This window comes from Carcharodon carcharias, chromosome 17, assembly GCF_017639515.1.
Source record: "Carcharodon carcharias isolate sCarCar2 chromosome 17, sCarCar2.pri, whole genome shotgun sequence".
Classification (NCBI taxonomy): Eukaryota; Metazoa; Chordata; class Chondrichthyes; order Lamniformes; family Lamnidae; genus Carcharodon; species Carcharodon carcharias.
In genome coordinates this window covers 45,884,063-45,911,483 of record NC_054483.1, presented here as the reverse complement: position 1 = coordinate 45,911,483, position 27,421 = coordinate 45,884,063, and the positions used below count along the sequence as shown (strand labels likewise).

General features: G+C 53.5%; 1 protein-coding gene across 1 annotated transcript in view; it reads right to left on the bottom strand.

The window, feature by feature from the left end:
- dnajc12 (DnaJ (Hsp40) homolog, subfamily C, member 12) overlaps window positions 1-27,421 on the bottom strand; it is a 123,327-nt gene that overhangs the window by 69,288 nt on the left and 26,618 nt on the right. Inside the window, exon 2 of the mRNA XM_041209079.1 lies at window positions 26,068-26,146. Within this exon, the coding sequence (XP_041065013.1) occupies window positions 26,068-26,146 (79 nt within the window). The remainder of the gene's footprint in view (window positions 1-26,067; window positions 26,147-27,421) is intronic.

The window sequence follows — 27,421 nt, the reverse complement described above, 5'->3', positions numbered from 1 at the left end:
CTCACCGTTCCCCAAATTCCATCTCTCCCGCCTCTCCAAAGTCCCCAATCTTCAACTTTCCCCCTTTCCCCATTACTCCCACTACTCCCCATTCTCCATCTGTCCCTCGGCCCATTACCCAATCTCCCATTCTACATCCTCTCCACATGCCCAAATCTCCATCACCCCATCCTCTCCCCATTCCCCAATCTCCAGCTCTCCATCCTCTCCCCATTCCCCAATCTCCATCTTTCCTTCCACTCCCCATTCCCCAAACTCCATCTTTCCCTCCACTCCCCATTCCCCAATCTCCATCTGTCCCCCACCTCGTTCCCCATTCTCCATCTCCCCCAGTCTGCTCACTCCCCAATCTCCATCTCTCCCTCGTCTCCCCATTCACCAATCTCCAATTCTCCCCCTCCCCGTTCCCCAATGCCCATCTTTCCCTCCTCTCCACATTCCCCATTCTTCAACTTCTCCCCTCCCCAATATTCATCCCTCCCTCCTCTCCCTATTCCCCAATTCCCCAATCTCCATCTCTCCCTCCTCTTCCCCTTCCCCAATCTCCATCTCTCCCTCCTTTCCCCGTTCTCCATTCTCCCTTTTTCCCTCCTCTCACTGTTCCCCAGTCTCCATCACTCACCCCACTCCCCATTCCCCAATCTCGATCACTCCCCCACTCCCCATTCCCCAATCTCCAACTCTCCCCCTCCCCATTCCCAAATCTCCATCTCACCATCCTCTCCCCATTCCCCAACTGCCATCTCTACTTCCACACACCATTCCTCAATCTTCATCTTTACCCGCCTCCCTAATCTTCATCTCTCCCGCCTCTCTCCATTGACCAATCTCCATCCCTCCATCCTCTCCCCATTTTCCATCTCTCCCTGTTCTCCATCTCTCCCCCTCCCCATTCTCCATCTCTCCCTCCTCTCCCCATTCCTCAATCTTCATCTTTAACCCCCTCCCTAATCTACATCTCTGCGTCTTCTCCCCATTCCCCAACCACCATCTCTCCCTCCTCTCCCCATTCCTCAATCTTCATCTTTACCCGCCTCCTAAATCTTCATCTCCCACCTCTCCCCATTCCCCAATCTCCACCCCTCCCTCTTCTCTCCAATCTCCATCTCTCCCTCCTCTCCCCATTCCTCAATCTTCATCTTTCCTCCCCTTCCCTAATCTTCATCTCTCCCTCCTCTTCCCCTTCCCCAATATCCATCTCTCCCTCCTCTTCCCCTTCCCCAATATCCATCTCTCCCTCCTGTCCCCATTCAGCATTCTCCATTTCTCTCTCCTTCCCTCTTCCCCAATTTCCATCACTCCCCCCACTCCCCAATCTTGATCTCCCCCCCACACTCCCCATTCTCCATCTCTCCCCTGCCCCATTCCCCAATTTCCATCTCTCCATCCTCTCCCCATTCCCCAATCTCCATTTTTCCCACCTCTCCCTGTACCCCAATCTCCATCTCTCCTCCCACTCGTCATTCCCCAATCTCCATCACTCCCCCACTCCCCATTCCCCATTCCCCAATCTCCAACTCCCCATCCTTTCCCCATTCCCCAATCTCCATCTCTCCCTCACCATGTTCCTCAATCCTCCATCTCTCCCTCCACTCCCCATTCCCCAATCTCCATCTCTCCCGCCTCTCCTCATTCCTCAATCTACATCCCTCTCTCCTCTCCCCATTCTCCAACTCTCCCCCTCCCCATTCCCTAATCTCCATCTCTCCATCCTCTCCCCATTCCCCAACTGCCATTTCTCCCTCCTTTCCCCATTCCTCAATCTTCATCTTTACCTCCCTCCCTAATCTTAATCTCTCCGTCTTCTCCCCATTCTACAATCTTCATCTCTCCCTCTGCTTCCCATTCCCCAATCTCCATCATTTCCTCCTCTCCCCATTCCCCAATCTGTATGGCTCACTCCTCACCCCATTCCATGATCTTCATCTTTCCTCCCCACCCCAATCTTCATCTCTCCCTCCTCTCCCTGTTCCCCAATCTCCATCTCTCCCCCCTCTCCCTGTTCCCCAATACCCATCTCTCCCTCCTCTCCCCATTCCCCAATAGCTATCTCTCCCTCCTCTCCCCCTCCCCATTCTCCATCTCTCCCTCCTCTCCCCATTCCTCAATCTTCATCTTTAACCCCCTCCCTAATCTACATCTCTCCATCTTCTCCCCATTCCCCAACCACCATCTCTCCCTCCTATCCCCATTCCTCAATCTTCATCTTTACCTGCCTCCTAAATCTTCATCTCTCCCGCCTCTCCCCATTCCCCAATCTCCATCCCTCCCTCTTCTCCCCAATCTCCATCTCTCCCTCCATTCCCCATTCCTCAATCTTCATCTTTCCTCCCCTTCCCTAATCTTCATCTCTCCCTCCTCTTCCCCTTCCCCAATATCCATCTCTCCCTCCTGTCCCCATTCCCAATTCTCCATTTCTCTCTCCTTCCCTCGTCCCCAATTTCCATCACTCCCCCCACTCCCCAATCTTGATCTCCCCCCCACACTCCCCATTCTCCATCGCTCCCCTGCCCCATTCCCCAATCTCCATCTCTCCATCCTCTCCCCATTCCCCAATCTCCATTTTTCCCACCTCTCCCTGTACCCCAATCTCCATCTCCCCTCCCACTCGTCATTCCCCATTCCCCAATCTCCAACTCGCCATCCTTTCCCCATTCCCCAATCTCCATCTCTCCCTCACCATGTTCCTCAATCCTCCATCTCGCCCTCCACTCCCCATTCCCCAATCTCCATCTCTCCCGCCTCTCCCCATTCCCCAATCTCCATCCCTCCCTCCTCTCCCCATTCTCCAACTCTCCACCTCCCCATTGCCTAATCTCCATCTCTCCATCCTCTCCCCATTCCCCAACTGCCATTTCTCCCTCCTTTCCCCATTCCTCAATCTTCATCTTTACCCCCCTCCCTAATCTTAATCTCTCCGTCTTCTCCCCATTCCACAATCTTCATCTCTCCCTCTGCTTCCCATTCCCCAATCTCCATCACTTCCACCTCTCCCCGTTCCTCAATCTCTATGGCTCACTCCTCACCCCATTCCATGATCTTCATCTTTCCTCCTCTCCCCAATCTTCATCTCTCCCTCCTCTCCCTGTTCCCCAATCTCCATCTCTCCCTCCTCTCCCTTTTCCCCCACACCCATCTCTCCCTCCTCTCCCCATTCCCCAATAGCCATCTCTCCCTCCTCTCCCTGTTCCCCAATCTCCATCTCTCCCTTCTTTCACCATTCCTCAATCTTCATCTTTACCCGCCTCCCTAATCTTCATCTCTCCCGCCTCTCTCCATTGACCAATCTCCATCCCTCCATCCTCTCCCCATTTTCCATCTCTCCCTGTTCTCCATCTCTCCCCCTCCCCATTCTCCATCTCTCCCTCCTCTCCCCATTCCTCAATCTTCATCTTTAACCCCCTCCCTAATCTACATCTCTGCGTCTTCTCCCCATTCCCCAACCACCATCTCTCCCTCCTCTCCCCATTCCTCAATCTTCATCTTTACCCGCCTCCTAAATCTTCATCTCTCCTGCCTCTCCCCATTCCCCAATCTCCATCCCTCCCTCTTCTCCCCAATCTCCATCTCTCCCTCCTATCCCCATTCCTCAATCTTCATCCTTCCTCCCCTTCCCTAATCTTCATCTCTCCCTCCTCTTCCCCTTCCCCAATATCCATCTCTCCCTCCTGTCCCCATTCCCCATTCTCCATTTCTCTCTCCTTCCCTCTTCCCCAATTTCCATCACTCCCCCCACTCCCCAATCTTGATCTCCCCCCCACACTCCCCATTCTCCATCTCTCCCCTGCCCCATTCCCCAATCTCCATCTCTCCATCCTCTCCCCATTCTCCAATCTCCATTTTTCCCACCTCTCCCTGTACCCCAATCTCCATCTCTCCTCCCACTCGTCATTCCCCAATCTCCAACTCCCCATCCTTTCCCCATTCCCCAATCTCCATCTCTCCCTCACCATGTTCCTCAATCCTCCATCTCTCCCTCCACTCCCCATTCCCCAATCTCCATGTCTCCCGCCTCTCCCCATTCCTCAATCTACATCCCTCCCTCCTCTCCCCATTCTCCAACTCTCCCCCTCCCCATTCCCTAATCTCCATCTCTCCATCCTCTCCCCATTCCCCAACTGCCAATTCTCCCTCCTTTCCCCATTCCTCAATCTTCATCTTTACCACCCTCCCTAATCATAAACTCTCCGTCTTCTCCCCATTCCACAATCATCATCTCTCCCTCTGCTTCCCATTCCCCAATCTCCATCACTTCCTCCTCTCCCCATTCCCCAATCTGCATGGCTCACTCCTCACCCCATTCCACGATCTTCATCTTTCCTCCCCACCCCAATCTTCATCTCTCCTTCCTCTCCCTGTTCCCCAATCTCCATCTCTCCCCCCTCTCCCTGTTCCCCAATACCCATCTCTCCCTCCTCTCCCCATTCCCCAATAGCTATCTCTCCCTCCTCTCCCCGTTCCCCAATCTCCATCTCTCCCTCCTCTCACCATTCCTCAATCTTCATCTTTCCCCCATCCCTAATATTCATCTCCCCCTCCTCTTCCCCTTCCCCAATCTCCATCTCTCCCTCCTTTCCCCATTCCGCATTCTCCATTTCACTCGCCTCTCCCTCTTCCCCAAACTCCATCACTCCCCGCACTCCCCAATCATGATCTCACCCCACTTCCCATTCCACATTCTCCATCTCTCGCCCACCCCATTCCCCAATCTCCATCTCTCCATCATCTCCCCATTCCCCAATCTCCATTTTCCCTCTTCTCCCTGTACCCCAATCTCCATCTCTCCCCCCACTACCCATTCCCCAATCACCATCACTCCCCCACTCCCCATTCCACAATATCCATCTCTCCCCCCATTCCACATTCCCCAATCTCGATCACTCCCCCACTGGCCATTCCCCATTCTCCATCTCACACGTTCAGCATTCCCCATTCTCCATCATGCCATCCTCTCCCCATTCCCCAATCTCCATATCTCCCTCCTGTCACCATTGCCAAATCTCCAACTCTCCCTCCACTCACCATTCCCAAATCTCCATCTCTCTGCTCCCCATTCCCCAATCTCCAGCTTTCCCCCTCACCGTTCCCCAAACTCTATTTCTCCATCCTCTCCCCATTATCCATTTCTCCCGCCTCTCCCTGTTCTCCAATCACCAGCACTCCCCTCACTCCCCATTCTCCATCTCTCCCTTGCCTCATTGCCCAATCTCCATCTCTCCATCCTCTCCACATTCCCCAATCTTCATCTCTCCATCCTCTCTCCATTCCCCAATCTCCATCTCTCCCCCCACACCCCATTCCCTCTCTCCCTTCCCCAATCTCCATTTCTCCCTCTTTTCCCTGTTCCCCAATCTCCATCTTCCCCTCACTCCCCATTCCCCAATCTAGATCACTCCGCCCACTCCCCATTCCCCATTCTCCATCTCTCTCCCTCCCCATTCCCAAATCACCATCTCTCCATCCTATCCCAATTCCCCAAACACCATCTCTCCCTCCTCTCCCCATTCCTCAATCTTCATCTTTACACCCTCCCTAATATTCATCTCTCCCTCCTCTACTTGCTCCCCAATCTCCATCCCTCCCTCCTCTCCCCAATCCCCGGGCTCCATCTCTCCGTCTTCTCCCCATTCCCCAATCTCCATCTCCCCTTCCTCTTCCTGTTCCCCAATCTCCATCTTCCCCTCACTCCCCATTCCCCAATCTAGAGCACTCCGCCCACTCCCCATTCCCCATCTCTCCCCCTCCCCATTCCCAAATCTCCATCCTTTCCCCATTTCCCAACTGCCATCTCTCCCTCCTCTCCCATTCCTCAATCTTCATCTTTACCCCTTCCCTAATCTCCAACTTTCCCCCTTCCCCTTCCCCAAACTCCATCTCTCCCACCTCTCCCCATTCGCCAATCTTTATCTCTTCCTTCTTTCCCCATTCCTCAATCTCCATCCCTCACTCCTCTCCCCTTTCCTCAATTTCTATTTCTCCCTCCACTCCCATTGCCCAATCTCCATCTTTCCCTCCTCTCCCCATTCGCCAATCTCCATCTGCCCCCACCGTCTGCCCACTCCCCAATCTCCATCTCTCCATCCTCTCCCCATTCCGCAATCTCCATCCCTCCCTCTTCTCCCCATTCTCCATCTCTCCCTCTCCCATTCCCTAATCTCCATCTCTCCATCCTCTCCCCATTCCCCAACCGCTATTTCTCCCTCCTCTCCCCATTACTCAATCTTCATCTTTACCCGCCTCTCAAATCTTCATCTCTCCCGCCTCCCCCATTCCCCAATCTCCATCCCTCCCTCTTCTACCCATTCTCCAACCCTCCCCCTCCACATTCCCCAATCTCCATCTCGCCATCCTTTCCCCATTCCCCAATCTCTACCTCTCCCTCCAGTCCACATTCCCCAATCTCCATCTCTACCCCACCCTGATTCCCAATCCTACATCTCTCCGTTCACTCCCCATTCCCCAATCTCCATCTCTCCTTCCTCTCCCCATTCCCAAATCTTCATCTTACCTCCCCTTCCCCAATATCCATCTCTCCCTCCTATCCCCATTCCCCATTCTCCATTTCTGACTCCTCTCCCTCTTCCCCAATTTCCATCAGTCCCCCAACTCCGCAATCTTGATCGCCCCCCCACCACTCCACATTCCCCATTCTCCATCTCTACCCTGCCCCATTCCCCAATCTCCATCTCTACATCCTCTCCCCATTCCCCAACCGCCATCTCTCCCTCCTCTCCCCATTCCTCAATCTTCATCTTTACCCGCCTCCCAAATCTTCATCTCTCCCACCTCTCCCCGTTCCCCAATCTACATCCCTCCCTCTTCTCCCCATTCTCCAACTCTCCCCCTCCCCATTCCCTAATCTCCATCTCTCCATCCTCTCTCCATTCCCCAACTGCCATTTCTCCCTCCTTTCCCCATTTCTCAATCTTCATCTTTACCTCCCTCCCTAATCTTAATCTCTCCGTCTTCTCCCCATTCCACAATCTCCATCTCTCCCTCTGCTTCCCATTCCCCAATCTCCATCGCTCCCTCCTCTCCACGTTCCACAATCTCCACGGCTCACTCTTCACCCCATTCCACGATCTTCACCTTTCCTCCCCTCCCCAATCTTCATCTCTCTCTCCTCTCCCTTTTCCCCAATCTCCATCTCTCCCTCCTCTCCCTGTTCCCCAATACCCATCTCTCCCTCCTCTCCCCATTCCCCAATAGCCATCTCTCCCTCCTCTCCTCGTTCTCCAATTTCTATCTCTCCCTTCTTTCCCCATTCCCCAATCTTCATCCTTCCCTCCTCTCCCCATTCCTCAATTTCTATTTGTCCCTCCTCTCCCTGTTCCCCAATCTCCATCTCTGCTTCCTCTCCCCTTCCCCAATCTTCATCTTTTCTCTTCTCCCTAATCTTCATCTCTCCCTCTTCCCCAATGTCCATCTTTCCCTACTCTCCCCATTGCCCAATATCCATCTCTCCCTCCTCTCCCATTTCCCAAGCTCCATCTCCCCACCCGTCTGCTCACTCCCCAATCTCCATCTCTCCCTCCTCTCCCCATTCGCCAAACTCCATCACTCCCCCTCCCCGTTCCTCAAACCCCATCTCACCCCCTCCCCATTCCCCAATCTCCATCTCTACCCCTCCCTGATCCCCAACCCTACATCTCTCCCTTCACTCCCCATTCCCCAATCTCTATCTCTCCCTCCTCTCCCCATTCCCCAATCTTCATCTGTCCCTCATCCCTAGTCTTTATCTCTCCTTCCTCTCCGTCTTCCCCAATGTCCATTCTCCCTCCTCTCCCCATTCCCCAATCTCCATCTCTCCCACCTCTCCCTGTTCCCCAATCTCCATCTTTTCATCCACTCCCCATTCCCCAATCTCCATCTCTCCCTACTCTCCCCATTCCCCAATCTCCATCTCTCACGCCTCTCCCCATTCCCCAATCTCCATCTCTCACTCCTCTCCCCATTCACCAATCTCCATCTCCCCTTCCTCACCCTGTTCCACAAGCTCCATCTCTCCGCCCAGTCCCCATTACCCAATCTCGATCACTCCCCCCACTCCCCATTCCCCATTCTCCATTTCTTCCTCCACTACCAGTTCCCCAATCTCCATCATTGCACCCATACCCCATTCCCCAATCTCAATCTTCCCCCATTATCCATTCCCCAATCTCGATCTCCCTCCACACTCGCCATTTCCTATTCTCCATCTCTCCCCCGCCCCATTCCCCAATCTCCATCTCTCTATCCTCTCCCCATTCCTCAATCTCCATTTTTCCCTCCTCTCCCTGTTCCCCAATCTCCATCTTTCCGCCCAGTTCCCATTACCCAATCTCGATCACTCCCCCCACTCCCCATTCCCCATTCTCCCTGTTCCCCGATCTCCATCTCTGCCTCTTCTCCCCAGTCTCCAATCTCCATCTCTCACTCATCTCCCCATTCCCCAATCTCCATCTCTCACTCCTCTCCCCATTCCCCAGTCTCCATATGCCCTTCCTCTTCCTGTTCCCCAGATTCCATCTCTCCCTCCTCTTCCCATTCCCCAATCTTCATCTCTCCTCTGCTCCCCAATCTTCATCTCTCCCTCGTCTCCCTGTTCCCCAATCTCCATCGCTCCCTCCTTTCCCCACTCCCCATTCTCCATTTCTTCCTCCACTCCACATTCCCCAATCTCGATCTCCTCCCCATTCCTCATTCCCCAATATTGATCTCCCTCCACACTCCCCATTTCCTATTCTCCAACTTTCCCCCACCCAATTCCCCAATCTCCCTGTCTCCATCCTCTCCCCATTCCCAAATCTCCATTTCTCCCTCCTCTCCCTGTTCCCCAATCTCCATCTCTTTCCCCAGTCCCCATTCCCCAATCTCGATCACTCCCCCAACTCCCCATTCCCCATTCTCCATCTCTCCCCCTCCCCATTCCCCAATCTCCATCTCTCCATCCGCTACACATTCCCCAACAGCCATCTGTCCCTCCTCTCCCCATTCCTCAATCTTCATCTTTTCCGCCCTCCCTAATCTCCATTTCTCCCCCCTCTCCATGTTCCCCAATCTCCAGATCTCTTTCCTCTCCCTCTTCCCCAATGTCCATCTCTCCATCCTCTCCCCATTCCCCAATATCCATCTCTCGCTCCTCTCCGCATTCCCCAATCTCCATCTCTCCCTCTTCTCCCCATTCCCCAATCTCCCTCTTTTCCTCCACTCCCCATTCCCCAATTTCCATCTCCCCCCGTCTGCTCACTCCCCAAACCCCATCTCTCCCTCCTCTCCCCATTCCTCAATCTTCAACTTTCCCCCTCTCTCCAATCTTCATCTCTCCCTCCTCTCCCTGTTCCCCAATCTCCATCTCTCCCTCCTTTCCCCATTTTCCATTCTCCCTTTTCCTTCCTCTCCCTGTTCCCCAAACTCTATCACTCACCCCACTCCCCATTACACAATCTTGATCTCTCCACCCCACTCCCCAATGTCGATCTCCCCAACCACTCCCCATTCCCCATCTCTCCCCCGCCACATTCCCCAATCTCCACGTCACCATCCTCTCCCCATTCCCCAATCTGCATTTCTCCTTCCTCTCCCTGTTCCACAATCTCCATCTTTCCCCCCACTCCCCATGTCCATTCCCCAATCTCGATCGCTCCCCCTACTCCCCATTCCCCATTCTCCGTCTCTCCCCCTCCCCATTCCCAAATCTCCATCTCTCCATCCTCTCCCCATTCTCCAACCGCCATCTCTCCCCATTCCTCCATCTTCATCTTTACACCCCTCCCTAATCTTCATCTGTCCCCCCTCTCCCCATTCCCCAATCTCCATCCCTCCCTCCTCTCCCCATTCCCCATTCTCCATCTCCCCGTCTTCTCCCCATTCCCCAATCTCCATCTCTCCCTCTTCTCCCCATTCCCCAATCTCCAACTCTCCCCCTTCTTCCCATCCCCCAATCTCCATCCCACTCGTCTCCCCATTCCCCAAACTCCATCTCTCATTCCTCTCCCCATTCCCCAATCTCCATCTCCCCTTCCTCTTCCTGTTCCCCATTCTGCATCTCTCCCCCACCCCTTACCCCAATCTCCACGTCAGCATCCTCGCCCCATTCCCCAATCTCACTTTCTCCCTCCTCTCCCTGTTCCACAATCTCCATCTCTACACCCACTCCCCATTCCCCAATCTCGATCACTCTCCATTCCCCTTTCTCCATCTCTCCCCCTCCCCATTCCCAAATCTCCATCTCTCTATCCTCTCCCCATTCCCCAACCGTCATCTCTCCTTCCTCTCCCCATTCCTCAATCTTCATCTTTAGCCCCCTCCCTAATCTACATCTCTCCCACCTCTCCCCATTCCCCATCTCCCCATCTTCTCCCCATTCCCCAATCTCCATCTCTCCCTCTTTTTCCCATTCCTCAATCTCCAACTCTCCCCCTTCTTACCATCCCCCAATGCCATCCCTCCCTCCTCTCCCCGTTCCCCAATGCCATCCCTCCCTCCTCTCCCCATTCCCCATTCTCCATCTCCCCATCTTCTCCCCATTCCCCATTCTCCATCTCCCAATCTTCTCCCCATTCCCCAATCTCCATTTCTCCCTCTTCTCCCCATTCCTCAATCTCCAACTCTCCCCCTTCTTCCCATCCCCCAATGCCATCCCTCCCTCCTCTCCCCGTTCCCCAATCTCCATCTCTCACTCCTCTCCCCATTCCCCAATCTCCATCTCCCCTCCCTCTTCCTGTTCCCCATTCTGCATCTCTCCCCCGCCTCATTCCCCAATCTCCACATCACCATCCTCTCCCCATTCCCAATCTCCCTTTCTCCCACCTCTCCCTGTTCCACAATCTCCATCTCTACAGCCACTCCCCATTCCCCAATGTTGATCACTCCCCATTCCCCTTTCTCCATCTCTCCCCCTCCCCAGTCCCAAATCTCCATCTCTCCATCCTCTCCCCATTCCCCAACCGCCATCTCTCCTTCCTCTCCCCATTCCTCAATCTTCATCTTTAGCCCCCTCCCTAATCTTCATCTCTCCCCCCTCTCCCCATTCCCCAATCTCCATCCCTCCCTCCTCTCCCTATTCCCCATTCTCCATCTCTCACCCCTCTCCCCATTCCCCAATCTCCATCTCCCCTCCCTCTTTCTGTTCCCCATTCTGCATCTCTCCCCCGCCCCATTCCCCACTCTCCACGTCACCATCCTCTCCCCATTCCCCAATCTCCCTTTCTCCCACCTCTCCCTGTTCCCAATCTCCATCTCTACCCCCACTCTCCATTCCCCAATCTCAATCACTCCCCATTCCCCTTTCTCCATCTCTCCCCCTCCCCGTTCCCCAATCTCCATCTCTCACGCCTCTCCCCATTCCCCAATCTCCATCTCCCCTCCCTCTTCCTGTTCCCCATTCTGCATCTCTCCCCCGCCTCATTCCCCAATCTCCACGTCACCATCCTCTCCCCATTCCCCAATCTCCCTTTCTCCCTCCTCTCCCTGTTCCACAATCTCCATCTCTACTCCCACTCCCCATTCCCCAATCTCAATCACTCCCCATTCCCCTTTCTCCATCTCTCCCCCTCCCCATTCCCAAATCTCCATCTCTCCATCCTCTCCCCATTCCCCAACCGCCATCTCTCCTTCCTCTCCCCATTCCTCAATCTTCATCTTTAGCCCCCTCCCTAATCTTCATTTCTCCCGGCTCTCCCCATTCCCCAATCTCCATCCCTCCCTCCTCTCCCCATTCCCCATTCTCCATCTCGCCATCTTCTCCCCATTCCCCAATCTCCATCTCTCCTTCCTCTTCCTGTTCTCCAATCTCCATCTCTCCCTCCTCACCCCATTCCCCAATCTTCATCTTTCCTCCCCTCCCCAATCTTCATCTCTCCCTCTTCTCCCTGTTCCCCAATCTCCATCTCTCCCTCCTCTCCCTGTTCCCCAAACCCATCACCCCTCCTCTCCCCATTCACCAATCTCCATCTCTCCCTCCTCTCCACATTCCCCAATCTCTTTCTCTCCCTTCTTTCCCCATTCCTCAATCTCCATCCCTCCCTCCTCTCCCCATACCTCATTTTCGGTTTCTCACTCCTCACCCTTTTCCCCAATCTCCATCTCTCCCTCCTCTCCCCATTCCTCAATTTCTGTTTCTACCTCCTCTCCCTGTTCCCCAATCTTCATCTCCCCCTCCTCTCCCTCTTCTCCAATGTCTATCTCTCCCTCCTCTCCCCATTAACCAATATCCATCTCTCCCTTCTCTCCCTGTTCCCAATCTCCATCTTTCCCTCCACTCCCCATTCCCCATTCTCCATCTCTCCCCCTCGCCGTTCCCCAATCTCCATCTCCCACCCACATCTGCTAACTACCCAATCTCCATCTTTCCCTCCCCTCCCCATTCGCCAATCTCCATCTCTCCCCTTCCCTGTTCCCCAAACTCCATCTCTCCCCTCCACGTTCCCCTTTCTCCATCTCTCCCCTTCCCCATTCCCAAATTCCATCTCTCCATCCTCTCCCCATTCCCCAACCTCCATCTCTCCATCCTCTCCCCATTCCTCAATCTTGATCTTTTCCCCCTCCCTAATCTTCATCTCTCCCTCCTCTCCCCATTCTCCAATCTCTATCTATCCCACCTCTCCCCATTCCTCCATTTCCATTTCTCCATCCTCTCCCTGTAACCCAATCTTACATGTTTCCCCCTCCCCATTCCCCAAACCCCATCACTCCCTGCTCTCCCCATTCCCCAATCTTCAACTTTCCCCCTCTCCCAAATCTTCATCTCTCCCTCCTCTCCCTGTTCCCCAATCTCCATCTCTCCATCCTCTTGCCCTTCCCCATTCTCCATCTCACCCTCCACTCCCCATTCCCCAATCTTCATCTTTCCCTCTTCTCCCTAATCTCCAGCTCTCCCTCCTCAGTTTATTCCCCAAACTTCATCTTTCCCCCCTCCCCAATCTTCATCTCCCCCTCCTCTACCCATTCCCCAATCTTCATCTTTCCCTCTTCTCCCTAAGCTTCATCTCTCCCTCCTCTCCCTGTTCCCCGATCTCCATCTCTCCTTCCTCTTCCCCTTCCCAATCTTCTTCTCTCCCTCCTTTCCCCAATCCCCATTCTCCATTTCTTCCTCCACACCCCATTCCCCAATCTCCATCTCTCTATTCTGTCCCAATTCCCCAATCTCCATTTCTACCTCCTCTCCCTGTTCCCCAATCTCCATCTCTCCGCCCAGTCCCCATTCCCCAATCTCAATCACTCCCCCCACTCCCCATTCCCCATCTCTCCCCCTCCCCATTCCCCAATCTCCATCTCTCCATCCTCACCCCATTCCCCAACCGCCATCTCTCCCTCATGTCCCTATTCCTCAATCTCCATCTTTCCCCCCCTCGCTAATCTCCACTACCCATTCCCCAATCTCCATCTCTCACACCTCTCCCTGTTCCCCAATCTCCATCTCTCACACCTCCCCCATTCCCTAATCTTCATCTCTCCCTCCTCTCCCCATTCTCCAATCTCCATCTCTCCCTCCTCTCCCCATTCCCCAATCTCCATCTCTCCCTCCTCTCCCTGTTCCCCAATCTCCATCTTTTCCTCCACTCCCCATTCCCCAATTTCCATCTCCCCCCATCTGCTCACTCCCCAATCTCCATCTCTCCCTCCTCTCCCCATTCCCCAATCTTCAACTTTCCCCCTCTCCCCAATCTTCATCTCTCCCTCCTCTCCCTGTTCCCCAATCTCCGTCCCTCCCTCCTCTCCCAATTCCCCAATCTCCATCTCTCCCTCGTCTCCCCATTCCACAATCTCCATCTCTCCCCCTCCCCATTCCCTAATCATCATCTCTCCCTCCTCTCCCCATTCCTGTTTCCATTTCTCCCTCCTCTCCCCATTCCCCAATCTCTATCTATCCCTCTTCTCCCCATTCCTGAATTTCCACTTCTCCCTCCTATCACTGTTCCCCAATGTCCATCTCTCCCTCCTCTCCCCATTCCCCAATCTCCATCTCTCCCTCCTCTCCCCATTCCGCAATCTCCATCTCTCCCTCCTCTCCCCATTCCGCAATCTCCATCTCTCCCTCCTCTCCCCATTCCCCAATCTCCATTTCTCCCTCCTCTCCCCATTCCCCAATCTCTATCTATCCCTCTTCTCCCCATTCCTGAATTTCCACTTCTCCCTCCTATCACTGTTCCCCAATGTCCATCTCTCCCTCCTCTCCCCATTCCCCAATCTCCATCTCTCCCTCCTCTCCCCATTCCCCAATTTCCATCTCCCCCCATCTGCTCACTCCCCAATCTCCATCTCTCCCTCCTCTCCCCATTCCCCAATCTTCAACTTTCCCCCTCTGCCCAATCTTCATCTCTCCCTCCTCTCCCTGTTCCACACTCTCCATCTCTCCCCCCACTCCCCATGCCCATTCCCCAATCTCAATCACTCCCCCCACTCCCCATTCCCCATTCTCCATCTCTCCCCCTCCCCATTCCCGAATCTCCATCTCTCCATCCTCTCCCCATTCTCCAACTGCCATCTCTCCCCATTCCTCAATCTTCATCTTTACCCCCCTCCCTAATCTTCATCTCTCCCGCCTCTCCCCATTCCCCAATCTCCATCTCCCCTTCCTCTTCCTGTTCCCCATTCTCCATCTCTCCCCTGCCCCATTCCCCAATCTCCACGTCACCATCCTCTCCTCATTCCCCAATCTCCATCTTTCCTTCCTCTTCCCCTTCCCAATCTTCATCTCTCCCTCCTTTCCCCAATCCCCCTTCTCCATTTCTTCCTCCACTCCCCATTCCCCAATTTCAATCTCCCCCCATTCCCCTTTCTCCAATCTCGATCTCCTCCCACACTCCCCATTTCCTATTCTCCATCTCTCCCCCGCCCCATTCCCCAATCTCCATCTCTCTATCCTCTCCCAATTCCCCAATCTCCATCTCTCACTCCTCTCCCCATTCTCCAATCTCCATCTCTCACTCCTCTCCCCATTCCCCAATCTGCATTTCTCCTTCCTCTCCCCATTCCCCAATCTCCATCTCTCACTCCTCTCCCCATTCTCCAATCTCCATCTCTCACTCCTCTCCCCATTCCCCAATCTCCATATCCCCTTCCTCTTCCTGTTCCCCAGACTCCATCTCTCCCTCCTCACCACATTCCCAATCTTCATCCTTCCTCCCCTCCCCAATCTTCATCTCTCCCTCGTCTCCCTGGTCCCCAATCTCCATCTCTCCTTCCTCTTCCCCAATCTCCATCGCTCCCTCCTTGCCCCATTCCCCATTCTCCATTTCTTCCTCCACTCCCCATTCCCCAATCTCGACCTCCACCCCATTCCCCATTCCCCAATATTGATCTCCCCCCACACTCCCCATTTCCTATTCTCCATCTCTCCCCCACCCAATTCCCCAATCTCCATGTCTCCATCCTCTCCCCTTTCCCAAATCCCCATTTCTCCCTCCTCTCACTGTTCCCAAATCTCCATCTCTTCCCCCGTCCCCATTCCCCAATCTCGATCACTCCTCCCACTCCCCATTCCCCATTCTCTCCCCCTCCCCTTTCCCCAATCTCCATCTCTCCATCCTCTTTTCCCCCCTCCCTAATCTCCATTTCTCCCTCCTCTATCTGTTCCCCAATCTCCATCTCTCCCTCCTCTCCCCATTCCCCAATCTTCATCTTTCCCTTCTCTCCCTGTTCGTCAATCTCCATCTCTCTCTCCTCTCCCCATTCCCTAATCTTCATCTCTCCCTCCTCTCCCTCATCCCCAATCTCCATCTCTCCCTCCGCTCCCCATTCCCCAATCTCCTTCTCTCCCTCCTCTCCCTGTTCACCAATCTCCAAATTTTCCTCCACTCCCCATTCCCCAATTTCCATCTCCCCCCGTCTGCTCACTCCCCAATCTCCATCTCTCCCTCCTCGCCTCATTCGCCAATCTGAAACTCTCCCCCTCCCCGTTCCCCAAACCCCATCTCTCCCTCCTCTCCCCATTCCCCAATCTTCAACTTTCCCCCTCTCCCCAATCTTCATCTCTCCCTCCTCTCCCCATTCCCCAATCTCCATCTCTCCCTCATCTCCCCATTCCGCAATCTCCATCTCTCCCCCTCCCCATTCCCTAATCATCATCTCTCCCTCCTCTCCCCATTCCTGTTTCCATTTCTCCCTCCTCTCCCCATTCCCCAATCTCTATCTATCCCTCTTCTCCCCATTCCTGAATTTCCACTTCTCCCTCCTATCACTGTTCCCCGATGTCCATCTCTCCCTCCTCTCCCCATTCCCCAATCTCCATCTCTCCCTCCTCTCCCCATTCCCCAATTTCCATCTCCCCCCGTCTGCTCACTCCCCAATCTCCATCTCTCCCTCCTCTCCCCATTCCCCAATCTTCAACTTTCCCCCTCTGCCCAATCTTCATCTCTCCCTCCTCTCCCTGTTCCACACTCTCCATCTCTCCCCCCACTCCCCATGCCCATTCCCCAATCTCAATCACTCCCCCCACTCCCCATTCCCCATTCTCCATCTCTCCCCCTCCCCATTCCCGAATCTCCATCTCTCCATCCTCTCCCCATTCTCCAACTGCCATCTCTCCCCATTCCTCAATCTTCATCTTTACCCCCCTCCCTAATCTTCATCTCTCCCGCCTCTCCCCATTCCCCAATCTCCATCTCCCCTTCCTCTTCCTGTTCCCCATTCTCCATCTCTCCCCTGCCCCATTCCCCAATCTCCACGTCACCATCCTCTCCTCATTCCCCAATCTCCATCTTTCCTTCCTCTTCCCCTTCCCAATCTTCATCTCTCCCTCCTTTCCCCAATCCCCCTTCTCCATTTCTTCCTCCACTCCCCATTCCCCAATTTCAATCTCCCCCCATTCCCCTTTCTCCAATCTCGATCTCCTCCCACACTCCCCATTTCCTATTCTCCATCTCTCCCCCGCCCCATTCCCCAATCTCCATCTCTCTATCCTCTCCCAATTCCCCAATCTCCATCTCTCCATCCTCTGCTGTTCCCCAAACTCCAGCTCTCTCTCCACTCCCCATTCCCCAATCTCCATCTCTCCCCCTCCCCGTTCCCCAAAGCTGAATCTCTCATCCTCTCCCCATTCCCTGATCTCCATCTCTCCCTCCTCTCCCCATTCCTGTTTCCATTTCTCCTTCCTCTCCCCATTCCCCAATCGGCTTCTCTCCCTCCTCTCCCCATTACCCAATCTCCATCTCTCCCTCCTCCGCTGTTCCCCAAACTCCATCTCTCCCTCCACTCCCCATTCCCCAATCTCCATCTCTCCCCCTACCCGTTCCCCAAACCTGCATCTCTCCTCCTCTCCCGATTCCCTGATCTCCATTTCTCCCCCACTACATTCCCCAATCGCCACCTCTCCCTCCTCTCCCGATTCTCCAATCTCTACCTATCCTTCCTCTCCCTGTTCCCCAATCTTCATCTCTCCCTCTTCTCCCCAATCTCCATCCCTTCCTCCTCTCACGATTACCCAATATCCATCTCTCCCACTTCTCCCCGTTCCCCAATCTTCATCTTTCCCTCTTCTCCCTAATCTCCATCTCTCCCTGTTCCCCGATCTCCATCTCTCCCTACTCTGCCCATTCCCCAATCTCCATCTCTCATTCCTCCCCCCATTCCCCAATCTCCATTTCTCACTCCTCTCCCCATTCCCCAATTTCCATCTCCCCTTCCTCACCCTGTCCCCCAATCTCCATCTCTCCGCCCAGTCCCCATTACGCAATCTCGATCACTCCCCACCACTCCCCATTCCCCATGCTCCATTTCTTCCTCCACTCCCTGTTCCCCTATCTCCATCATTGCACCCACTCCCCATTCCCCAATCTCGATCTCCCCTCATTACCCATTCCCCAATCTCGATCTCCCTCCACACTCACCATTTCCTATTTTCCATCTCTCCCCCGCCCCATTCCCCAATCTCCATCTCTCTATCCTCTCCCCATTCCCCAATCTCCATTTCTCCCTCCTCTCCCCATTCCCCAATCTCCATCTTTCCCTGTTCCCCGATCTCCATCTCTGCCTCTTCTCCCCATTCCCCAATCTCCATATCCCCTTCCTCTTCCTGATCCCCAGACTCCATCTCTCCCTCCTCACCCCATTCCCCAATCTTCATCTTTCCTCCCCTCCCCAATCTTCATCTCTCCCTCGTCTCCCTGTTCCCCAATCTCCATCTCTCCTTCCTCTTCCCCTTCCCCAATCTCCATCGCTCCCTTCTTTCCCCATTCCCCATTCTCCATTTCTTCCCCCACTCCCCATTCCCCAATCTCAATCTCCATACCATTCCCCATTCCCCAATCTTGATCTCCCCCCAATACCCATTCCCCAATCTCGATCTCCCTCCACACTCGCCATTTCCTATTCTCCATCTCTCCCCCACCCCATTCCCCAATCTGCCTCTCTCTATCCTCTCCCCATTCCCCAATCTCCATTTCTCCCTCCTCTCCCTGTTCCCCAATCTCCATCTCTCCGCCCAGTCCACCTTACCCAATCTCGATCACTCCCCTTACTCCCAATTCCCCATTCCCCATCTCTCCTCCCCCCCATTCCCCAATCACCGTCTCTCAATCCTCTCCCCATTCCCCAACTGCCATCTATCCAACCTCTCCCTATTCCTCAATCTTCATCTTTTCCCCCCTCCCTAACCTCCATCTCTCCCTCCACTCCCCGTTCCCTCTCCATCTCTCCCTCCTCTCCCCATTCCCTAATCTTCATCTCTCCATCCTCTCCGTGTTCCCCAATCTCCGTCCCTCCCTCCTCTCCCCATTCCCCAATCTCCATCTCTCACTCCTCTCCCCATTCCATAATCTCCATCTCTCCCTCGTCACCCCATTCCCCAATCTCCATCTCTTCCGCTGCCCATTCCCTAATCATCATCTCTCCCTCCTCTCCCCATTCCTATTTCCATTTCTCCTGCCTCTGCCCATTCCCCAATCTCAATCTATCCCTCCTCTCCCCATTCCTGAATTTCCACCTCTCACTCCTATCCCTGTTCCCCATTCTCCATCTCTCCCTCCACTCCCTGTTCCCCAATCTTCATCTCTCCCTCCTCTCCCCGTTCCCCAATCTCCATCCCTCCCCCCGTCCCCATTCCCCAATCTCCATCCCTCCCCCTGTCCCCATTCCCCAATCTCCATCTCTCCATCTCTCCATCTTCTCCCCGTTCCCCAAACTTCATCTTTCCCCCCTCCCCAATCTTCATCTCCCCCTCCTCTCCCCATTCCCCAATCTTCATCTTTCCCTCTTCTCCCTAATCTCCATCTCTCCCTGTTCCCCGATCTCCATCTTTGCCTCTTTTCCCCATTCCCCAATCTCCATCTCTCGCTCCTCTCCCCATTCTCCAATCTCCATCTCCCACCACTCTCCCCATTCCCCAATCTCCATCTCTCACTCCTCTCCCCATTCCCCAATCTCCATATCCCCTTCCTCTTTCTGTTCCCCAGACTCCATCTCTCCCTCCTCACCCCATTCCCCAATCTTCATTTTTCCTCCCCTCCCCAATCTTCATCTCTCCCTCATCTCCCTGTTCCCCAATCTCCATCTCTCCTTCCTCTTCCCCTTCCCCAATCTCCATCGCTTCCTCCATTCCCCATTCCCCATTCTCCATTTCTTCCTCCACTCCCCATTCCCCAATCTCGATCTCCACACCATTCCCCATTCCCCAATATTGATCTCCCCATACACTCCCCATTTCCTATTCTCCATCTCTCCCCCACCCAATTCCCCAATCTCCATGTCTCCATCCTCTCCCCATTCCCAAATCCCCATTTCTCGCTCCTCTCACAGTTCCCAAATCTCCATCTCTTCCCCCAGTCCCCATTCCCCAATCTCGATCACTCCCCCAACTCCCCATTCCCCATTCTCCATCTCTCCCCTTCCCCATTCCCCAATCTCCATCTCTCCATCCGCTCCACATTCCCCAACAGCCATCTGTCCCTCCTCTCCCCATTCCTCAATCTTCATCTTTTCCACCCTCCCTAATCTCCATTTCTCCCCCCTCTCCATGTTCCCCAATCTCCATCTCTCTCTCTTCTCCCTCTTCCCCAATGTCCATCTCTCCATCCTCTCCCCATTCCCCAATGTCCATCTCTCGCTCCTCTCCGCATTCCCCAATCTCCATCTCTCCCTCTTCTCCCCATTCCCCAATCTCCATCTCTCCCTCCTCTCCCTGTTCCCCAATCTCCATCTTTTCCTCCAATCCCCATTCCCCAATTTCCATCTCCCCCCATCTGCTCACTCCCCAATCTCCATCTCTCCCTCCTCTCCCTGTTCTCCAATCTCCATCTCTCCTTCCTCTTCCCCTGCTACAATCTCCATCTCTCCCTCCTTTCCCCATTTTCCATTCTCCCCTTTCCCTCCACTCCCTGTTCCCCAAACTCTATCACTCACCCCACTCCCCATTCCACAATATCGATCTCCCCACCCGACTGCCCAATCTCGATCTCCCCACCCACTCCCCGTTCCTCATTCTCCATCTCTCCCCCACCCCATTCCCCAATCTCCACGTCACCATACTCTCCCCATTCCCCAATCTGCATTTCTCCTTCCTCTCCCTGTTCCACACTCTGCATCTCTCCCCGCATACCCCATGCCCATTCCCCAATCTCGAGCACTCCCCCCACTCCCCATTCCCCATTCTCCATCTCTCCCCCACCCCATTCCCAAATGTCCATCTCTCCATCCTCTCCCCATTCTCCAACCGCCATCTCTCCCCATTCCTCAATCTTAATCTTTACGCGCCTCCCTAACCTTCATCTCGCCCACCTCTCCCCATTCCTCAATCTCCATCCCTCCCTCCTCTGCCCATTCCCAATTTTCCATCTCTCCGTCTTCTCCCCATTCCCCAATCTTCATCTCTCCCTCTTCTCCCCATTCCCCAATCTCCAACTCCCCTCTTCTTCCTGTTCCCCAATCTCCATCTCACTCCTCTCCCCATTCCCCAATCTCCATCTCCCCTTCCTCTTCCTGTTCCCCATTCTCCATCTCTCCCGCGCCCCATTCCCCAATCTCCACATCACCATCCTCTCCCCATTCCCCAATCTCCATTTCTCCCTCCTCTCCCTGTTCCACAATCTCCATCTCTACCCCCATTCCCCAATCTCGATCACTCCCCATTCCCCTTTCTCCATCTCTCCCCCTCCCCATTCCCAAATCTCCATCTCTCCTTCCTCTCCCCATTCCCCAAATGCCATCTCTCCCTCCTCTCCCCATTCCTCAATCTTCATCTCTCCATCTTCTCCCCATTCCCCAATCTCCATCTCTCCTTCCTCTTCCTGTTCTCCAATCTCCATCTCTCCATCTTCTCCCCATTCCCCAATCTCCATCTCTCCTTCCTCTTCCTGTTCTCCAATCTCCATCTCTCCCTCCTCACCCCATTCCCCAATCTTCATCTTTCCTCTCCCCAATCTTCATCTCTCCCTCTTCTCCCTGTTCCCCAATCTCCATCTCTCCCTCCTCTCCCTGTTCCCCAAACCCATCACCCCCTCCTCTCTCCATTCACCAATCTCCATCTCTCCCTCCTCTCCTCATTCACCAATCTGTTTCTCTCCCTTCTTTCCCCATTCCTCATTCTCGATCCCTCCCCCCTCTCCCCATCCCTCAATTACGATTTCTCCCTCCTCTCCCTGTTCCCCAATCTCCATCTCTCCCTCCTCTCCCCATTCCCCAATCTTCATCTTTCTCTCTTCTCCCTAATCTTCATCTCTCCCTCCTCTCACTCTTCTCCAAGGTCCATCTCTCCCTCCTCTCCCCATTCCCCAATATCCATCTCTCCCTCCTCTCCCTGTTCCCAATCTCCATTCTTCCCTCCACGCCCCATTCCCCATTCTCCATCCCTCCCCCTACCCGTTCCCCAATCTCCATCTCCCCCCCATCTGCTAACTCCCCAATCTCCATCTCTCCCTCCCCTCCCCATTCGCCAATCTCTATCTCTCCCCTGCCCTGTTCCCCAAACTCCATCTCTCCCCTCCACGTTCCCCTTTCTCCATCTCTATCCCTGCCCATTCCCAATTTCCATCTCTCCGTCCTCTCCCCATTCCCCAACCTCCATCTCTCCCTCCACCCCCCATTCCTCAATCTTGATCTTTTCCCCCTCCCTAATCTTCATCTCTCCCTCCTCTCCCCATTCTCCAATCTCTATCTATCCCACCTCTCCCCATTCCTCCATTTCCATTTCTCCATCCTCTCCCTATAACCCAATCCTCCATGTTTCCCCCTCCCCATTCCCCAAACCCCATCACTCCCTGCTCTCCCCATTCCCCAATCTTCAACTTTCCTCCTCTCCCAAATCTTCATCTCTCCCTCCTCTCCCTGTTCCCCAATCTCCATCTCTCCCTCCTCTTCCCCTTCCCCAATCTCCATTCACCCTCCTCTCCTCATTCCCCAATCTTCATCTTTCCCTCTTCTCCCTAATCTCCAGCTCTCCCTCCTCAGTTTGTTCCCCAAACTTCATCTTTCCCCCCTCCCCAATCTTCATCTCCACCTCCTCTCCCCATTCCCCAATCTTCATCTTTCCCTCTTCTCCCTAATCTTCATCTCTCCCTCCTCTCCCTGTTCCCCGTTCTCCATCTCTGCCTCCTCTCCCCATTCCTCAATTTCCATCTCTCCCTCCACACCCCATTCCCCAATCTTCATATTTCCTCCCCTCCCCAATCTTCATCTCTCCCTCCTCTCCCTGTTCCCCAATCTCCATCTCTCCTTCCTCTTCCCCTTCCCAATCTTCATCTCTCCCTCCTTTCCCCATTCCCCATTCTCTATTTCTTCCTCCACTCCCCATTCCCCAATCTCAATCTTCCCCCATTCCCCATTCCCCAATCTCAACATCCCCCCACTCACCATTCCCCATTCTCCATCTCTCCCCCACCCCCCCGCATTCCCCAATCTCCATCTCTCCATCCTCTCCCCATTCCCCAACCGCCATCTCTCCCTCATGTCCCTATTCCTCTATCTTCATCTTTCCCTCCCCCTCCCTAATCACCATCTCTCCCTCCTCTCCCCATTACCTAATTTTCATCCCTCCCTCCACTCCGTGTTCCCGAATCTCCGTCTCTCCCACCTCTCCCCATTCCCCAATCTCCATCTCTCCCTCCTCCACTGTTCCCCAAACTCCATCTCTCCCTCCACTCCCCATTCCCCAAACTCCATCTCTCCCCCTCCCCATTCCCCAAACCTGAATCTCTCCTCCTCTCCCCATTCCTGTTTCCATTTCTCCCTCCTCTCCCCATCTTCCAATCTCTATCTATCCCTCCACTCCCCATTCCTGAATTTCCACTTCTCCCTCTTCTCCCTGTTCCCCAATCTCCATCTCTCCCTCCAGTCCCAATTCCCCAATCTCCATCTCTCCCTCCTCTTCCCATTCCACAATCTCTATCTCTTCCTCCTCTCCCTATTCCCCAATCTTCATCTCTCCCTCCTCTCCCCATTCCCCAATCTCCATCCCTCCCTCCTCTCACCATAACCCAATATCCATCTCTCCCTCTTCTCCCCGTTCCCCAATCTTCATCTTTCCCTCTTCTCCCTAATCTCCATCTCTCCCTGTTCCCTGATCTCTATCTCTGCCTCTTCTCCCCTTTCTCCAATCTCCATCTCTCACTCCTCTCCCCATTCCCCAATCTCCATCTCTCACTCCTCTCCCCATTCCCCAATCTCCATCTCCCCTTCCTCTTCCTGTTCCCCAATCTCCATCTCTCCCTCCTCACCCCATTCCCTATTCATCCCCTCCCCAAACTTCATCTCTCCCTCCTCTCCCTGTTCACCAATCTCAATCTCTCCTTCCTCTTCCCCTTCCCCAATCTCCATCTCTCCCTCCTTTCCCCATTCCCCATTCTCCATTTCTTCCTCCATTCCCTGTTCCCCAATCTCCATAATTCCCCCCACTCCCCATTCCCCAATCTTGATCTCCCCCCATTCCCCAATCTCGATCTCCCCCCACACTCACCATTTCCTATTCTCCATCTCTGCCCCGCCCAATTCCCCAATCTCCATCTCACCATCCTCTCCCCATTCCCCAATCTCCATTTCTCACTCCTCTCCCTGTTTCCCAATCTCCATCTCTCCCCCCAGTCCCCATTCCCCAATCTCAATCACTCCCCCCACTCCCCATTCCCCAAACTCCATCTCCCCCTCCCCATTCCCCAATCTCCATCTCTCCAACCTCTCCCCATTCCCCAACTGCCATCTCTCCCTCCTCTCCCTATTCCTCAATCTTCATCTTTTCCCCCCTCCCTAATCTCCATTTCTCCCTCCTCTCCCTCTTCCCAAATGTCCATCTCTCCCCCTCTCCCCATTCCCCAATCTCCGTCTCTCCCACCTTTCCCCATTCCTCAATCTCCAACTCTCCCTCCTCTCCCCATTCCCCAAAGCCCATCTCTCCCTCCTCTCCCTATTCCCCAATCTTCAACTTTCCCCATTTCCCCAAAGTTCATCTCTCCCATCTCTTCCTGTTCACCAATCTCCATCTCTCACTCCTCTTCCCCTTCTGCAATCTCCATCTCTCCCTCCTTTCCCCATTCCCCATTCTCCCATTTTCCCTCCTCTCCCCATTCCCCAATCTCCATCTCTCCCTCCTCTCCCCATTCCCCAATCTCCAATTCTCCCTCCTCTTCCTGTTCCCCAATCTCCATCTCTCCCCCTCCCCATTACCCAATCTCTATCTCTCCCTCCTCTCTCCATTCCCCAATTTCCATTTCTCCCTCCTCTCCCCATTACCCAATCTCTATCTCTCCCTCCTCTCTCCATTCCCCAATTTCCATTTCTCCCTCCTCTCCCCATCTCTCCGTCCCCTCCCCATTCCCCAATCCCCATCTCTCCTTCCTCTCCCCATTCCCCAATCTCTATCTCTCCCCCTTCCAATCTCCATCTCTCTCCCTCCCAATCTCCATCTCTTCCCCTCCCAATCTCCATCTCTTCCCCTCCCAATCTCCATCTCTTCCCCTCCCAATCTCCATCTCTTCCCCTCCCAATCTCCATCTCTTCCCCTCCCAATCGCCATCTCTTCCCCTCCCAATCTCCATCTCTTCCCCTCCCAATCTCCATCTCTTCCCCTCCAATCTCCATCTCTTCCCCTCCCAATCTCCATCTCTTCCCCTCCCAATCTTCATCTCTTCCCCTCCCAATCTCCATTTCTTCCCCTCCAATCTCCATCTCTTCCCCTCCAATCTCCATCTCTTCCCCTCCCAATCTCCATCTCTTCCCCTCCCAATCTTCATCTCTTCCCCTCCCAATCTCCATTTCTTCCCCTCCAATCTCCATCTCTTCCCCTCCAATCTCCATCTCTTCCCCTCCCAATCTCCATCTCTTCCCCTCCCAATCTCCATCTCTTCCCCTCCCAATCTCCATCTCTTCCCCTCCCAATCTCCATCTCTTCCCCTCCCAATCTCCATCTCTTCCCCTCCCAATCTCCATCTCTTCCCCTCCCAATCTCCATCTCTTCCCCTCCCAATCTCCATCTCTTCCCCTCCCAATCTCCATCTCTTCCCCTCCCAATCTCCATTTCTTCCCCTCTCCAATCCCCATCTCCCCCCACCTCATCATTCCCCAATCTCCATCTGTCCCATCACCATTCCCCAGTCTCTATCTCTTCTCCTCTCCCCAATCTCCCTCTCCCCCTCTCTTCGTTCTCCAGTCTCCCTGTCTCCTCTTCCCATTCCCCAGTCTCCCACCACCACCACCCCACCCCATCTCCCTACCTTTTCCTGCTCTCCATCTCTTCCACAAGATCTCCCCGGAGACCCTTAGCCCCCCCGACAGCTCGATTTTTCCCAACACATTGGCCGATGCCACCTCTCGATAGCAGTGGGAGTGATGTCATTGGAGCAGAGGTAGGAAATTGCCTCGTGTGGTGTTAGAAGTGGCAGCAGAGTGTAAACCGAGGGGACATGGCTAAGCTAGAGCCTATTCATTTTACATAAGGACATGAATGAATCCATTGGCACTGCAAGGAACTGGAGGTTTGGGGAAAGTGCGAGCAGGAGGACTGGCTGCAACTTAGCTGAATGTTGTTATGGTTCAGGTTGTGAAACATGACATCAAAATTTGCAGATTTTCAGCCAGGCAAACCATTTCGCTGCAGCATTGTCAGGGCAGAAGTGGACATCAGCTCTTCACAAGACTTATATTTGATTTTGAATACACACTTGCCTGCTTTCGGATTGTGCGGATTTTTGTCAGGATGGCAGCTCAGGGCCTTGGCTTTGAACTCTGCAATGATCTGCTCAGTCTGGCAAAATAAAAGTTCAATGGTTAAACAATGTGCAGTATAAGGATAAACCTTTGTCACCAATGATATCAGAAAGATAATTAGCAAACCTATCTGACAATATGAAACAGTGTTTCCTTTTGTGTATTTAATATTTCGCTTTGGTTAGTTTATTTTGCACTCAGGAAGTTCATAGCTTGTTTCAATGTAATACATTCACCATGGTAACAACTGGCCTTAGGCGTTCCATACATACAGCAGTAATTATTGGAAACTGCTCATTAAATGCAGCATCAGTCCCCTAACAAGATTTTTAATTTGCAATGTAACAACACTGACCTGTAAACTAAATGCAATGATTCATTAACATGATATAGAGATGGAATCACTTTTAAATATTTGAACTTGTGTGTGTTTTCTAAATACTGTGTATACTTTCTGTAGACTGCCTTCTGCTCTATGAGATCATTGGGATCTCTAGTTTAAAAAAAGATGACAAATCACACATAGCCTATAAACTTCAGGTTACAGCATGGTTGTAGTTTGGGTCTTGGAGTACCTGCAATTGCATGGGATCACTGATCCAGTCAAAGCGCACCCATACTGAGAGCGCCACACACAGCCAAATCTGCAGACACTGCAAAACAGAAACAGAATTACCTGGAAAAACTCAGCAGGTCTGGCAGCATCGGTGGAGAAGAAATGAGTTGACATTTCGAGTCCTCAAACGTCAACTCTTTTCTTCTCCGCCAATGCTGCCAGACCTGCTGAGTTTTTCCAGGTAATTCTGTTTTTGTTTTGGATTTCCAGCATCCGCAGTTTTTTGTTTTTATCTCTGCAGACACTGCTCCTGCTGGATCTTTAGATTATCACCTTTCTTCAGCTTGTCCTCATCAATCTGTCCCCAGGGTCCGGTAACATCACCCCGTAGCTGTGACCATGCACTGTTCTGTGGGACATTGGCCAATTGCTTACAATGTTTTCACGCTATAGGGGGGGGACATTCCATTAGAGTGGATAAGGAACATTATCCTGTAACATTACATTTTTTAAAAATCAATCTTCTGATATAGGCTTTGCTGGCAAAGCATCCATTTTTTGCAGTTCCCTGTTTACCCTGGAGAAGTTGGTGGTGAGCCTCCTTCTTTAACCAGTGCAGTCCATGTGGTGTGGCTACACTCACAGTGCTGTTAGGAGTTCCAGGCTTTTGATCTGGTGACAGTGAAGGAGCAGTGATATATTTCCAAATCAGGATGATGGGTGGCTTCGAGGGAAACTTGCAGGTTGTGGTGTTCA